At 46.3% G+C, this 15,269-nt stretch overlaps 2 protein-coding genes across 2 annotated transcripts in view; both read right to left on the bottom strand.

The window, feature by feature from the left end:
- LOC310754762 (NMDA receptor synaptonuclear signaling and neuronal migration factor-like) overlaps positions 1 to 15,269 on the bottom strand; it is a 66,958-nt gene that overhangs the window by 25,172 nt on the left and 26,517 nt on the right. The window contains exons 7-8 of the mRNA XM_083597013.1: positions 1,871 to 1,923; positions 1,327 to 1,416 (exon numbers count right to left, since the gene is read on the bottom strand). Of these exons, the coding sequence (XP_083453139.1) occupies positions 1,327 to 1,416; positions 1,871 to 1,923 (143 nt within the window). The remainder of the gene's footprint in view (positions 1 to 1,326; positions 1,417 to 1,870; positions 1,924 to 15,269) is intronic.
- On the bottom strand, positions 12,064 to 15,261 carry LOC310754788 (NMDA receptor synaptonuclear signaling and neuronal migration factor-like). The gene is made up of 3 exons (XM_083597098.1): positions 14,821 to 15,261; positions 13,372 to 13,447; positions 12,064 to 12,467 (listed from the first exon to the last, which is right to left on the bottom strand). The coding sequence occupies exons 1-3, from the start codon at positions 15,161 to 15,163 to the stop codon at positions 12,458 to 12,460; spliced, it is 429 nt and encodes a 142-aa protein (XP_083453224.1). The 5' UTR covers positions 15,164 to 15,261; the 3' UTR covers positions 12,064 to 12,457.

The raw sequence follows: 15,269 nt of genomic DNA, 5'->3' as shown, positions 1-15,269 counted from the left end.
ATTCCCGGCTTAGGCGCATCTGAATGATGTGTGATTGCACATCATGGCACCAAACCTGGAAGTAGCCCCAGAGCACCATAAAGATGTCATGAAAAGGGGTGGAGTGGAGTCAGAATGGGTTGATGTGCGCTCTGTAGCCCCAGCGCAAAATGAGGATTGTCTGTACAACTGTACAATCAAAGGTTCCCCAGATGGAGGATGGGTTAATAAATAAAGAACAAAGAACAAGAGGCAAGGCTGCATGTTTTTGGTATCCTGTCTAGCTCCAGCCTCTTTTCAGCTCTCAGGTGGGAAGAAAATGCAAGCAGGCTGTGCAGGTAACCTTGGCCTCATAGAAACAGTCTGTTCCATTGGGCCATCTAGCTCATTATTGCTTACAACGACTGGTAGCTGCTTTCCAGGATTTCCTATCAGGGGACATTACAAGCCCTAATAATAACAATAACAACAACAATTATAATAATTTTATTATTTATACCCTGCCCATCTGGCTGCGTTTCCCCAGCCACTCTGGGCAGTTCCCAACAGTATATTAAAAGCACGACAAAACATCAAATATTTAAAAACTTCCCTAAACAGGGCTGCCTTCAGATGTCTTCTAAAAGTCAGATAGGTGTTTATTTCCTTGACATCTAATGGGGGGGCATTCCACAGGGCGGGCGCCACTACTGAGAAGGCCTTCTGCCGGGTTCCCTACCTGGAGATGCCAGAGATTGAACGAGGTACCTCTGCCCCTGAGCTCCAGCCCTTACCAAATAAGAGCATAGCTGCCTGCCTTACAACACATCAGACTATTGGTCTGCCTACGTAGCTCAATATTCTCTACACTGACTGGCAGTGGCTATCCAGGATTAGAGGAAGAATGTGTGTATCAACCCAACCTAGAGTTGCTGGGGGCCTTCGGACCTTCTGAATGCAAAGTAGACGCAATGTCACTGAATCATTATTCTTCAGTTCTCATGATTCTGAATAGGAGGAGCTGGGGCCTGAACCTGGGACCCTTTACCTGTCCCCAAGCAGAACCCGCTTTCAAGGAAGCTCAGAGAGACAGACACTCTCTCACCTCCATTCTAGCTGTTGTGAGAGGCTGCCCTCTGCAACTCACACACAGACCAGCAAATTTAAACACCCTAGGACAGCAGCATCACAGCTTAATCCCCACAGCAAATCAGACAGAACAGGACTCTGGGGAAACCTAAGGGTTAGTTGGAATTGTTCACATGGATGGCCCAGTGACTAAGCCCATGCCAAACCAGTTTGACTTTGGGTTTTGGAAGGTAGGGAACGGGAGGGGAGGTTCATCGAGGACACAACAAAGGAACGTACTTTCTCGGGAATCATTGAGGTTTTCGGGCTTAATGGGAGTGGGGTCGCTCCAGGACCGGCTGAAGCTCCTCTCTCGGCGCTCGGCAAAGGCTAAAAAAATTAAATAATGGCAATAAGGGACTAAATTATCACAGCTTTCTATACGACCAGCCAAAAGAAAAACCACCACACCGCCCTGGCTCACAATCTCATGCTCTTTAGGCACACTTTGTAACAGCTAGAGCAGGTGAACAAGTAAAAAAGGAAGGCTACATTCATGGATCGGTCTGGATGAGAAAGCGAGGCACAGGGAGGGAAAGTGAAGCAAGGCTAGAGCAGCTCTCTGGGGCAGGTACAGGGAACTTCTATGGCCCCCCAGGTTTTGCTAAGCTAGCAACTCCCAACACCCTTGACTGTTGGGCCCTGCTGGCTTGCAGGGAGTGGTGAGTCCAACAGCATTTGGAAGGCCACAGATTCCCCTCTGCTTCCCCAGTCTAGGAGATCTAGGGCTCCAGGACGTGATTCAACACAGCACACCCTGCACCACCTCCATCCCCTCACTCACTCTGCGCCTTCATGCGGCGGCTCCCCACCATCCGCAGATGCTTCCTGAAGTTTCTGGAAGAAGCAGAACAAAGAGAAGGTGGTCAATACTGAGCAGCCAAGAAGACTGTGATGTGGGCCATTTCCCAGAAGGTACCATGGTGGTAAATACATCAAGCTGTATATAGAAAGAGATTTGGAGGTGTGTTTTTTTGTGGAGTGGAGATGAGCCATAGAAAAAAAGCAAGGAATCTTTGCACTAAACATCTCCCTAAATATCTTATTAACTTCCTATTTACGTAGCTAGATCAACCATAGCTGGAGGCTGGAATACATCTTCTAGTGTTTTAATTGCATATTGGCAGAAGCATGTTTGGCGTTATGCGCTCATGGAAAGATTGATGCATGATAAATGGAATGCAAGAGAGCAAACTACATCTAGGCTATGTTCACACCACACATCTAAAGTACTATGATACCACTTTAAACAGTCATGGTTTCCCTCAAAACAATTCTGGGAGCTGTACTTTGTTAGAAGATCCCAGTTTGCCTTCCAGAGCTACAATTCCCACAGTGGTTTAACAGTCAATCCCTCTTCCTAGTGAGCTCCATGAGGGGGGAAGAGGGATCTCCTAAGAACTCTCAGCACCCTTAGCAAACTATAACCCCCAGAATTCACTGGGAGAAGTCATAAGGTAAAGGGACTCCTGACCATTAGGTCCAGTTGTGACCGACTCTGGGGTTGCGGCGCTCATCTCACTTTATTGGCCGAGGGAGACGGTGTACAGCTTCCGGGTCATGTGGCCAGCATGACTAAGCGACTTCTGGCGAACCAGAGTAGCCCACGGAAACGCCGTTTACCTTCCCGCCGGAGGTATCTACTTGCACTTTGACGTGCTTTCGAACTGCTGGGTTGGCAGGAGCTGGGACTGAGCAATGGGAGCTCACCCCGTCACGGGGATTCGAACTGCTGACCTTCTGATCGGCAAGTCCTAGGCTCTGTGGTTTAGACCACAGCGCCACCCGCGTCCCGGGAGAAGTCGTAGTAGCTTTTAAATGTGTGGTGTGAATGTGGCCCTAATCAATTTGACATAATACGGTTTCCGTTCCTAACTTTTGTAAATACTTCTCTTGAGAATTCATGTTCTCAGTGAACCATGCAGAGTTTGGAAGGGTATCAGATAGCTGTTTTACTCATTGTTTTACTCATTGTTTATCTGATTTCAACATTTATCATCTTTTTTCCAAGTATATACTGTAGCAATGACACAGAAGGAATTGGTAGCCGTTTTGTTATTGCTGCTTTTTAGGGGCTGCAATTTGCAAAACAGAACCATTATTTTAAAAATAAAATAAAAGTATGTCTACACCACTTTTGGAGCTGCTCAGGATCCTCAACAAATGCTCATCAAAACACAAACAAATAACATCTGGAGCAGCAACTGTTCATGAGAACATGTGAGCTAACATCTTGGGAGCAAAATCTGCATGTATCTTCCAGGGATGTCAAGTGGTGGTAAGTTGAAAGTGCACCATTTGGCCACAACTTGCCCCAGCATGCTTACATTCACAGTTGCCACTTGGGGGTTGCCATTGCTACATCTGTCTTTAGGAATCCGGTGCAGAAGTGTTTGCTAAGTAAGAGAAAACCTGCTCTGAATTCTATTGCTGGCAGAACACTGTTCCACAATTATAATTTTTGGGATGGTTCTTAATGCTTATTCCATGCAAATGCCAAGGCTGAAATTTGAAAAGGAATAACAGCAATGCAGAAGAGAAGGGTTTCCGAGCCCTTAACCCATGTGGGGCTTTTCTACTGAAAATTATCCCCTGTAAGATGCTTTAAGCCTCACTGGCGGAAGGATTTGGAGCTCTTGTCATTTGGAGAAAGTAGAGTGCATGGCCTTTCATGTGGCTCTGAAATGCGCTCCCAAAACCATCATGGTTACTCTTTGGATCACTTTCCACAAAACTGAATGCACTTTAACAGTGAAACAGACTCCCTTGGAAAGTGGTGTGGACTCTCCTTCCTTGGAGGTTTCTAAGCAGACGTTGGATGGCCATCTGTCATGAATGCTTTAGCTGAGATTCCTGCAATGCAGTGGGTTGGACTAGATGACTCTTGGAGTCCCTTCCAACTAAAGTTCTATGATCTATGATTCAATCCCTCTTCCCAGGGGACTCTGGGTATTGTAGTCCTCTCCTAACAAGTCTCAGCATCTTTTCACAAATGACAGTTCTCAAGGTTATTTGGGGAAGCCATGAGTGTTATAACAATACTACTTTAAATGAGTGTTGTGAATCTGGCTCAGTAATGGCATAAAGAAGCCCAGAGATGTAATTTTAGCTTGCAGGGAGAGGATGCTCACCTCAGGCAGGAGATTTGGGAGTACCACTGAAGGGCAGCCAACTGTAAATTATTTGAATGTACAAGTCGGGTCTGCAGCAAAAAGCTTGCAGTTTACCCTTGCAGCCAAACAGAGGTGTGCTCTCGTTTAGGTTCCAGCCAGTCAGACATACCCTTCTCCAATACTATAAACCAGAGTTTCCAAACTGTGATTTATGGACCAAGAGTGGTCCATGAGCTTCATTCAGGTGGTCAGCGGCATTTCTGTAAAAATAAAATTTTAAAAATCATGTAGCATACATGCCATGCACTTAAAGCACATGGCTTCTCCCAAAGAATCCTGGGTGCTGTAGTTCAACCCTCACAGAGCAACAAGCCCCCCCAGCACCCTTAACAAACTCCAGGTCCCAGAATTCTTTGGGGGAAAGGCATATGCTTTAAATGTACGGTGTGTATGCAACCTAATGGATTTGCTGACACCCTAAGCAATCTTCAAGTGGTCTGTGAGGGGAAAAGTTTGGGAACACAGCTATAAGCAGCTGAAGAAGGTCGTTCTCCCCCCACCCCATCCCCATTTTATGCACACCCACCTCACTCCCAACACACAACTTTCAACGGATGCCAATCATGTGTTTTGTTTGCTAATTTATTTTTTAGATTTGTATCTCATCCTTCCTCCCAAAAGAACCCCCTCTTTTTTGCCCTCTTAGGTTTTTAAAAAAAGTTTCTTGTAACTGCGAAGGGGTAAATGCATTCCCTTGAGAATGCTGATATGTAACTCCTTGTTCTCAGTGGGCCCCGTTTCAAATTTCTGCCGGCCCTCACCACAAAGTTCGCTATTACAGGGAGTAATTATTAGGTTGTTACCACCTTGGGAAGAAAGAGAAGAGGATTTGGATTTTCTCTCTGAGGGACTAAAATGCCCATAAGGGATATGACCTAGAAAAAGAAATTTGAAGTCCGTCATGGGAGTACATCTCCTGTGGCATTTACCACAGCTTCAAAAATGCAGGGTCTTCTTCAAAGTCCAGGGAGAGAAGGAAGAATTTTCATAGCCTGCACCGTAATTGAGACTGAAATGAACACACTATGGATTGTAGGTAGGGGGAGAAAGAATATATTTTTGGCACCCCAATCAGAGTTAGCCCTATTTGTCACACACTGCCAGGCACTTGCCCTCAACAACATTTTTAAAAACACTAAGGGTAAAGCACCATTTTGAATTTTCTGCTTTGGGCATCAAAGTAGTTTGCATGGGCGTAGCCAGGATTTATGTTGAGGCGGGGTGTGTGCTGAACCTCAGTTAAGTATTTTTATTGATTTACTTGATTTGGTGGGAGCAACTTCCCCCAACTTCCCCCTGGCTACGCCCATGGTGCCTTGGACTGTACCCAATAGCACATTGCTACTGTGGGCATGGCATCCCAGAATCCTCAGAAAACAAGACACATAAATATAAATTGTTCATGAAATAAACAAAAGCAAAATAAATCAGGCACAAAAGTTACCTGTTATCAGGCATTAGAAATGTGGAACTCTACCAGAGAGAGGAGGCTAGTGCCCACTGGGACCAGAAGGGTGGAAGGCAGGAAGTCTAACAGTAGATGGCGCCAGACCAATGGCAGGCAGAGCCATTACTTCTGATGTCCCCCCAATCCTCCCACATTTTACTCCCTGCTTACTTCTACAAGGTCAACACTGGGACTACAGAGGAGGACACTGAGAGGCAGAGCTTACAACCAGGACTGGTTGGAAGTAAGAAGGCAGGCAGGAGGGAGTTGGCTGGGGATAGTCTGACGTTGGTGGTGCAGTGTCCCCTTTGCCCAAATGAACCAGCCTCCACTGCTACCAAGTAAATCTGCATAAATGAAGGGCATAAATCTATGCATGTGGCCAGTTTATTTTCAAAGAGCCTCTGAAAATCCAAAATGGGAAACATCTATGAAGTTATTTTCTACGGAATGCTGAACAGAATTAACAGGCATTTCTCCAAAGGTAGTAGAGGCACATCCATATCTTTGAGCCCCAGATCCAGGGGCTCCAACAGGGGGCCAACTGGTGCTTTCACACCCCACCATTGCAAACAGGTGGACCTTCTGTTTGATCTAGCAAGGCATGTATAATTAAGAGCTGGTTTTCCTTCTGGAAGGAAGGAGAAACAATAATTTTGCCTTTGCCTGCTAGCAAACAACCACAGATCTGCAAACTCAGAAGGGGCCCAACAGCTTAGAGCTAAAATTAAAGTGGGCAAATATTCTTGGACAAATCATGCTTAGAATTTCGTTCATTTTCATAGAACTCGGAAGGACATCTTGAAGGCAACGTAATCCAAATACAAATCCATTGCTCAAAGCAGAATCTAAAATGCAGGGGGCCAACAATACAGTGCCCATAGCACCCTGGATGTTTTCTCTTGGCACCCACTAAGTCTCTGAGTGTCGTGCACACATATTAATTGGACTCTTGGTGATGTGGTAGTGGGGCTGGTTAGCATTTTCTTCCTTCAAAAGTACATAGAGCTGAATGAAGAAGATGAAAGAGCAACAGTCCAGAAATTGTAGCTAATGGAAATTGCAGCCATGAAAAGCTACATTCACAACATATATTTTATACCAGTATGATACCAATTTAAATAGTCATGACTTCCCCCAAAAGAATTCTGGGGACGGAGTAAATGTATGAACTATCTGAAAAGTAATTGTAGTGAACAGATTACACTAGTAGGACTACAAGAAGTTTTGTAAGGTGGTTTATTTGAAATATTACAAGAAAGACTATGAAAAGAATTATTAGTTAAGGATAATTAAATGTAATAGGAAATTAAGAAATGTAGAAAAGTGATAAAGAATGGAAAATCATCAGAGGTGTTGACGGAAGTCAAAAATATTGTATAAGATGTGAAGATATGTTGTATGACTGTTGTATGACTGTTGGAACTAATATGTTAAAAAACCAATAAAAATGTGTGTGTGTGTGTGTGTGTGTGTGTGTGTGTGTGTGTATATATATATATTTATATTTATATTTAAAAAAAGAATTCTGGGGACTGTAGTTTGTTAATACAGCTGAATGTCCCTAGAAGTCTGCCCCCCATTCCCCTCACAGGGCTAAAATTCTCAGAGTAGCTTAACAACCAATCCTTCTTCCCAGGGAACTCTGGGAATTGTAGCTGTCAGAGGGGAATACAACTCTCACTCCCTTTAACAAACTACAGGTTCCAGGATTCTTCTGGGAAAGCCATGGCAGTTTAAATTGATATCACAGTGCTTTAGATGTATGCTGTGAATGTGGCTATGAATGTTGCTGGGTCTGACATTTAGGGGCCATTACAAGACTGGTTTCTTTTTAGTCGCCAGTTAACTACTGACCCCAATTCAACATTTCAGCCTTGAAGCATGAAGCCCTAATTAGTTTGTGGGATGGCCATCCAAGGTAGAGTCTTTCCCCATGTCATTCAGTCCATAACTTGAGATCTACTCAGGAGGCACATCTGGTAGTTCAAGCCTTAAGAGAAATTGGTGGGGGGCAGTGTCTGTGACCTGCATGGCCTTCTTAGTAACAGCCACCCCATTGCGTAACATCTGATTTATATCAGCGTTGTTTTTAGACACCAGCTGAAAACCTGCCTTTTCCATCAGGTTTTTCAAAATGGATTGCAGTAGACTTACAGATGGCCCTATTTTGCTGTATCGTTGATTTAAATATTTTTATTTCTTTTTCCATTCCCCCGCAAATTTTATTTTAAAACCAAGAGCATAAAAAGAAACCTAGTCTACCACTTCTTTGGCCTTGGCAAATTCTGCTCTTATTTTGTTGACAATCTTTATTATTATTATTTTTAAAAATGTATTTATTGCTGTAACCCGCACCCTGGCCTTTAAGGCAGATGGGTGAGACAGGAGTTTTTAAAACAAATTTAGATTTCAAAAGAGACTGTATTTACAACGCCAAATGGCAAAGCAAATCGTTGAATGGTGCAATTATGTGAAAAAGCTGCATTTTGGCTCTAAAACAAACTGAACAGAGTGAGTGAGGAGGGAGGTAGGGGTGGCATTGAATTCACCCCAGCTAGCCAGTCAACCAGCCAGCCACAAACACAGCCCAGGCTCCATCCTGCCCTCCCATGAAGTTGGATAAAAGTTCCTCCAGTCAATTAATCACTCTATAATAGTGCAGAAATTCTTTCACTATATACAAGGGGTGAGTGGGTGGGAGTATTTAGCAACCCAAGCACAAAGAACGGATTTCAGTCACAGAAAGGATTCCGTGTGCGTTTGTATGAAAGAGAACAGAACCTCATCTTCCAAGATCACACAAAGCCCAACCACTGACTCCATCCACACTAGGCCTGGTTGCCATGGAGACACTCACAGGCCCATTGCTGGACCCAGCAGGAGGCACGGAACACACACATTAGGCCAGGGGTGGGGCTCTCAGACCAATGGGGAGCTATGAGCTGCCGCCAAAGCCCTCAAGGCAAGGCAATGTCCCGCCACGGACAAAAACAGGGCACGACGCAAGGACCAAGAGAACATGGTGCGGGGGGAGGCTTTCTATGTCTCTTTTCCTCTCCAGTCATCCACCCTTCATAGAGAGGAGGGTGTTGCACCTTCCCCCTAAAAATCTCCCCTCCCTTGACAGAGCCACAAACATTTAATCTCTCTCCCCACCCCCACCCCCAGTGTTCTTTAACACTGTGGTGTAAGGCAGCCATACTGGAAGCCATTTCTGCCCCAGAGACTACAGAAACTGGGCAAGGGGACATCACTGCAATCAAAGCACTACACTTCGCCTCTCAAAATGCCCCAAAGAATGAAAAAATGAAAGCTACCCCCCTCCACTTCACTAGTAGCTTGTTTCCCTTCCTTTCTCCTGCTGTGACGATGGTGTCTTTTGGCACAGGATCCTGTCCTCTTGTGGACTAGTAGCATGAAGAGCTTTCCTCCCCTGCCCCACAAGTTCTCAAGAGAATAAGCCACAACCACACCCAGTTCCTCAGCCAGCCTCAAGCAACGCCGCCCCCCCCCCCATCTTGCTGCAGCAAAAAGCCACTGTTTGATTACCAAAGAAAGCAGCTTGAAATGAGTCCCTCGCCCTGCCAGACTGGGCACCACATCAAGAGACCAAAATTTGCTGGCACCAAGCTTCTCCTTCTGAGCCAAGGAGAGTGAGCAGGCCAGCCTAGCACCAAAGGGGGTGGGAGAAAAGCATTTATTCCCCTCGAACGTGCAACAGTTTCTAAGCAAAAGGATCAGGGATGGAGGAGAGGGGGGTTGCTTAGGACTGCAGCGCAGGATCTTGCCAAGACGAGGCAGCAGGAAAGACCAGGCCAGCCTGGGAAACTGGCGGCATCAACCCAAGATGGGAACCACATTCAACCGCCTGCAAGGTCTGCCCTTGCGAAGCTCCAGGAGAGGGTGCCAGACGGCAGACGAACCTGCTGGAAAAAAGCCCCACGCAGCAACATGCACTCAGCCACCTTCTCCCGCAACCAGAAAAACAAAGCAGGGAGATTCGCATCTCAGGTTGGCTCAAGTCCAGAGTACAACCACTTCGCTGGGAGGCGTCCCAGCTTTTCCAAGATGGAACTGTACAACACAACAGCCTTCTTAACGGGACATCTCTTGCAAAGGTTGATTCCCTCCAACTTTTCCTTCTTCTTCACCATTTCCCCACTTCACCCAGCAAAAGCAAACTTGGCAAAGCCTAGGAGTATATGTGGTTCCCCTCCTTTTAGAGAAGGGCTGGAGATCACAAGTGTGAACTGGAACATCCCCCTCTCCAAATCTTACCTCAGCCACAGTAAGTCTCATGCTCACTCAGCCTCAGTCTTCCAGTCTGCAGGACTGGGGGGGTAAAATAACAACTATCTACCTTAGTAGGCTATTGTAACAATTGTGGAGTTAATGTATGCAAAGGACTTTGAACACTACCCTATCACAAAACATTTAGCCCTCTTTGTGTGGGCCTATTTGGGAGGGGTTGCCTTCCCTCTTTCAGTGCGAAGTTCTGATTCTAACCTCAGGAATGAGAGCCAAACATGGCCTTCCAAGCCTTGGGACTCTCCCTAGACAACACCCCTCACTGACCCTGCTCTGTGCCCTCCTTGTGTGTTTATGTGTGGTTGGAATGTGTCTTTGAATCAGGGCTGGCCCAAGACACTTTGGCACCTGAGGCAGACTACAACCTGGTGCCTCCCCACAGCCAGTGAAGAAGAGGTGGGTGAAGATCTACATCAGGAACAAGAGGGGTGGAAAGAGCGACATCAGGAACAAGGGTGGAAGGAGACTAGCAAGGCCTCCAATTTGCCAAGAGGCTGCTATGGGGTGGTGGTGAGGGAGACTGCCAAGGAGGAGGCTGACCTGGCCTCAGAGGAGTGCACTACAGTTATTGTTGCCATCATTGTGGCAACAGGCAGTGATTCTTTGGAGGCCAGCTCTGCTGCTCCTGTGGATCCTGCCACATGAGGCAGTCATCTCATCTTGCCTCATGGGTGGGCTGGCCCTGCCTTGAATTCTGATCTTGCTTCTTGCTTGCCTGGATGGATGTTAGAGAGGTGGTGTGAGTAGAAACTAGACTCTTGTACAAAGTAAAATTTGCATTTGTTGTCTTGCCTACTTTTGCCTTGGACCTGCTCACCAGTGGAATGTGATCCTTCGGAGGTTTTCCCCAAAGGTAATGTGGTCCTTGGGCTGAAAAAGGTCCCCATCCCGTGTTTAGTTATCTCTATTTGCTGGGAGGACAGAAAATCAGTGACGAGTCCTGCACGATGGAACCGAACCACATTAGTAAATATTTGGCCTTCAAGCTCTTGCCAAGTTTGCTTTCAAAGGGACTGTGCCCTGTTAAGAACAAAAAACCTGCCCAATTGACTGCCATCAGCTTCTTCGGTTCTCTGTACCAGCATCTGAAACATCTCGCTGCCAGCATTTATTTTTTTCAAAAGCAATGCCGATGCCCCTTGCAGGTGGCCCATGCAACAAGGCAAGGATTGAACTCGTGCGAGGAGGAGTCGCCCTCGTACCTCTGGATCAGAGCCGCAGAATCATTCTCCCGCTTCCGCCTCTTCCTCTCCGCGTAGCCCCTGAATGCCCTGGGAAACCAGTTTTAAGGCATTAAAACCAAACTAGAACAGCTTCGAAACTGGGAGACGACATTGAGGGGGGGACAGCAACACAGGACAAGGGAGAGCGCAGACTCCCAATCAAGAGGCAAACCTCTTGAGGAAGAGGAAGGAGACGCAAGCCACAAAATGAACTACAAACAAGTTGGGAGAGAGGCTGAAGGAGCAAATAGGGATGTTGAGTGTATCATACACTGTTTTGCGCTTGGAGATAGATTAGGAAGAGATGTTGAGTGTATACCATGCACTGGTGTTTTTTTTTGGGAGGGGCAAAATAGGAATGTTGAGTGTATGCCACACACTGAGTTTTTTGGGGGGCAGGAGAATAGATCAGGAGGTGGCATATCCTAAGAGCCTGGAGAAAAAGGACTATGTCCAGAACGGATAAATTGGCAGCAGGCTAACATTCTGCACTCCCCTATCATGGGCTAACTCCCTCTAGTTATGTTCTCCCTACCATGGAACCCACAATATCAGTAAAGGGAGGTTTTGCACTGCCTACTGTGAGAACAGCATTCAGAGAAGGAACGAGCAATAATTAAATGGTTATCTCCTAACCCCTAGAGGATAAAAGAGAAGAAAGCTTCAGAAATGACACTGAAAAATTGAAATGTCCGAGGCAGAGGCCTTTCTTGGGGGGGGGGCACAAAAATTCAGTTTGCTGAGTATTTTAAGTAAGGCGACTTCTCTCTTGTCATTTGCCATGCCTCAACACCCCCGCTGCCCATTCTTCCCATCTGCTGGGCCAAAGGTTCCCCATCTCCTTAACCAAGAGGTTACAAGGATGCATGGTCAGGGATTCTCTCCATCCCCAGTCTCCTAGAACGGATCAAAGGCATAAAAACAAAATCATAAAAAGAACAAAGGAGAAAACAGAGAGGAGGGTTGGATGAATACGCAAGCTGCTAGATGCTTGCTGGCTGGGTTTAATCTTTGATGAGTGAGTCTTCCACTGCCAAGACCCTGGGAACGACATCATATTCAGAGAAAAATAGGTGGAAGGCTGGAAGGCCCTTGTCACCTTTTTGTGCATCCAAATATGGACAAGATACCGGGAAAATGTGGGGGGTTTACCCAAAGATGCCAACAAACATGGGCCAAAATGGGGCTACAAATTTGTGGGGTGGTAGCAGCTGTACTTACGAGATGCTGATGGTCCCACGAAAAGCAGAGGGGAGGCAAAGAGAAAGAGTGAGAGAAAATATATATTAGTGAAGAAATACAAGCTGAACTTTTCTGCAGTAGCAAGGTGTGGGTTGGTTGGTGGGTGGGTGTATACATATATTCCTATATACATAAAAATGTAATGTATTGTCATGCTCTGCAGATAGACGGCAGCTCCGTGTGCGTGCGTGTGTTTTTAACCTGACACCAAATGATTATAAATAAAAAAACCAAAACATTTTCAAAGTGTGACATTCCAAAGCTGTGGCTCCACCATCAATGAGGCAAAGGCTCAGGTCCCTACCCTGCCTTCATAACTGAATAAGATGAGGCAGTTTAAATGTGTGAATTTAGCACAAAGGCATGCTCATGGGACACTACTGTGTGAAAAAGCTGTAGCTGTGGCCATTTCCAAAGAGCACAAAAATGTACACATATAAACATGTATGTGGAGATGAAGCCACAGAGAGAAAGAAGGGCAATATATTTCATGCAAAAGAAGCTGTGTTGAGCAAGCATGAAGGGAAGGCTTCCAGTGTTCCTGTTTAATTCAGCCCTGAATTCAGAAACATGAGGACTAGAACCTTGCTCTCTCTCTTAAATGAATTGCAGCAGTAGAGCATATACTTTGCATGCAGAAGATTTCCAGGTTCAATCCCCTGGTAAGGCTAGGAGAGAGGCTCTGCTTCTGAAAGCCTAGGGAGCCGCTGTGGGTTATTGTAGACAATACTGAATGTGATGGATCAGTGGCTTGGCTCAGATAAGGCAGCTTGATGTCTCTGTTATAACAATGCTATGTGAACCCAGAAGAATGGCTGGTTAAGTGAATGAGCATGCAGACATTTCACATGCTCTCCTCCATGCCCAGCCAACCAGTTTTCTAACTTACGCTTGCATAGTTGTTGTAGCTGTTTGAAAAGTGAAGAGGTTTTCTTTGGGAAACCAAGTTCTGATGGGGACATCATCTGCAAGAGAAGTAAAGTCACAGCAATGAGTATTCAGTCCTGGGAAGAGAGGGAACACGATTGAAGTTCGCTACGCATGGTGTGGACAAAGCATAAAGAGATATGTTTTTCCCTCACCAAAGTTATCATGGGATGAAAGAAAGAGCAGATCATCTGATGAAATTAAGTAGGACAGACAAAAGAAAACACTTCAGACAGCAGGGGAACAGAAAGATGGTGATGGACTTCAGCCTCATTAAGCTTTCAAAGCGGATTAGACAGCTCCATGAAGAAAGACAGATCTATCAATAGTTATCAGCAATGCTGGCTCTATAGCTTGAGCCCAGGATACCTGAAAGATCTCCCCATATGAACCTGATACTAGCCACAATGACTATGTTCTCCTTCCACTAAGGGAGTCAGTATGTCTCTGAATACCAGTTCCTTGGGTTCGCAAGTGGGAGAGTGCTATTGGACTCAGCTCCTGTTTGGGGCTTTCCATAATGTGCATCTGGATACTGTGAGAACAGGATGATAGATGCCCCACTAACCTATTCTAGCAGCCAGTCTTTCCTTATGTTCTTATCCTTTGACTACAGAGCTTCAGAATCCAAAATTAATTAAAACTCTGTGACGGGCACTTTGACCTCAAATGACCCCTGGGGAGGAGGAAAAAAACATGCTATTTGTTCCACCAGTACCCTTCCTTTACTAAGTTACCCGCCACAGAAGTTTCATGACTTGTACATTACTTTATCTTTTAATAAACAAAACCAGAGAGTTGTCTGCCATCCAACCATAATGCAGATCACAACATCTAACTGGGCGTGGAGCTAAATCCTAGATGGCAGGGCCGGGGAACCTTTTTCAGACCGAGGGCCACATTTCCTTTCCTAGCAAACCTTCTGGGGGCCACATGCCTGTGGTGGGTGGAGCAAGAGCCAAAAGTAAGTGGAGCAGCAGTGTAAATGATAAGTGGAACCTCCACTTGCAGAAACTGCCTCACCCTCCAATTGCTAGCTGCAAGGAATAAGAAGAGTTTGGATTTGATATCCCGCTTTATCACTACCCAAAGGAGTCTCAAAGTGGCTAACATTCTCCTTTCCCTTCCTCCCCCACAACAAACATTCTGTGAGGTGAGTGAGGCTGAGAGACTTCAGAGAAGTGTAACTAGCCCAAGGTCACCCAGCAGCTGCATGTGGAGGAGTGGGGAAGCGAACCCGGTTCACCAGATTACGAGTCCACTGCTCTTAACCACTACACCACACTGGCTACAGGAGCTGGGTGTCACCACACCCACATTTTTTCCAGGGAAATCAGACTACCCACTGTTGGGGACAAGAGCACAGGCCTTTCATTTGAGCTATAATGGTTTCTTTTATTCCATTACTAACCTGACACACGGTCAATGCTATACATTCTCTCCAGCTTTTTCCGGCGCCAACCAGTCTCGCCGGCCTGGTGGTGGTGGTGGTGGTGATGGGGGTGGTGGGGGTGAGGATGCTCTATGTCGAAAGCATGCTGGGAAGGAGCAGCCAGGTGGGTGCAGCCGGGGCACTCCTTGGAGACCTGGCGGCTGCTTGCCCAGCTCCCTTTGCAGTGCCTCCCAATGTTGTGGGAGCTGACCGCATTCTGCAGAGGCTGGCCCTGGGAGCAGTCTTCCTCCTCTTCCTCCTCAGCCTCAGCCCCTTTGATGACCACCAGCTCCATGCTCTCACTCTGGTGCTGGGAGAGCATAGGCCTCTCCCCGGAGATAGTGTAGACCCGTGGTTTGGGCCCCTCGCCTGCCAGCTTCTCGCCACGCTCCTCTGAGAAGCTGCGTTCGAATTTGCCGTCAGAAATG

Source organism: Podarcis filfolensis, assembly GCF_964270895.1.
Source record: "Podarcis filfolensis genome assembly, chromosome: Z".
In the NCBI taxonomy this organism is placed as follows: domain Eukaryota; kingdom Metazoa; phylum Chordata; class Lepidosauria; order Squamata; family Lacertidae; genus Podarcis; species Podarcis filfolensis.
This window is presented reverse-complemented; position numbering and strand designations above follow the sequence as displayed.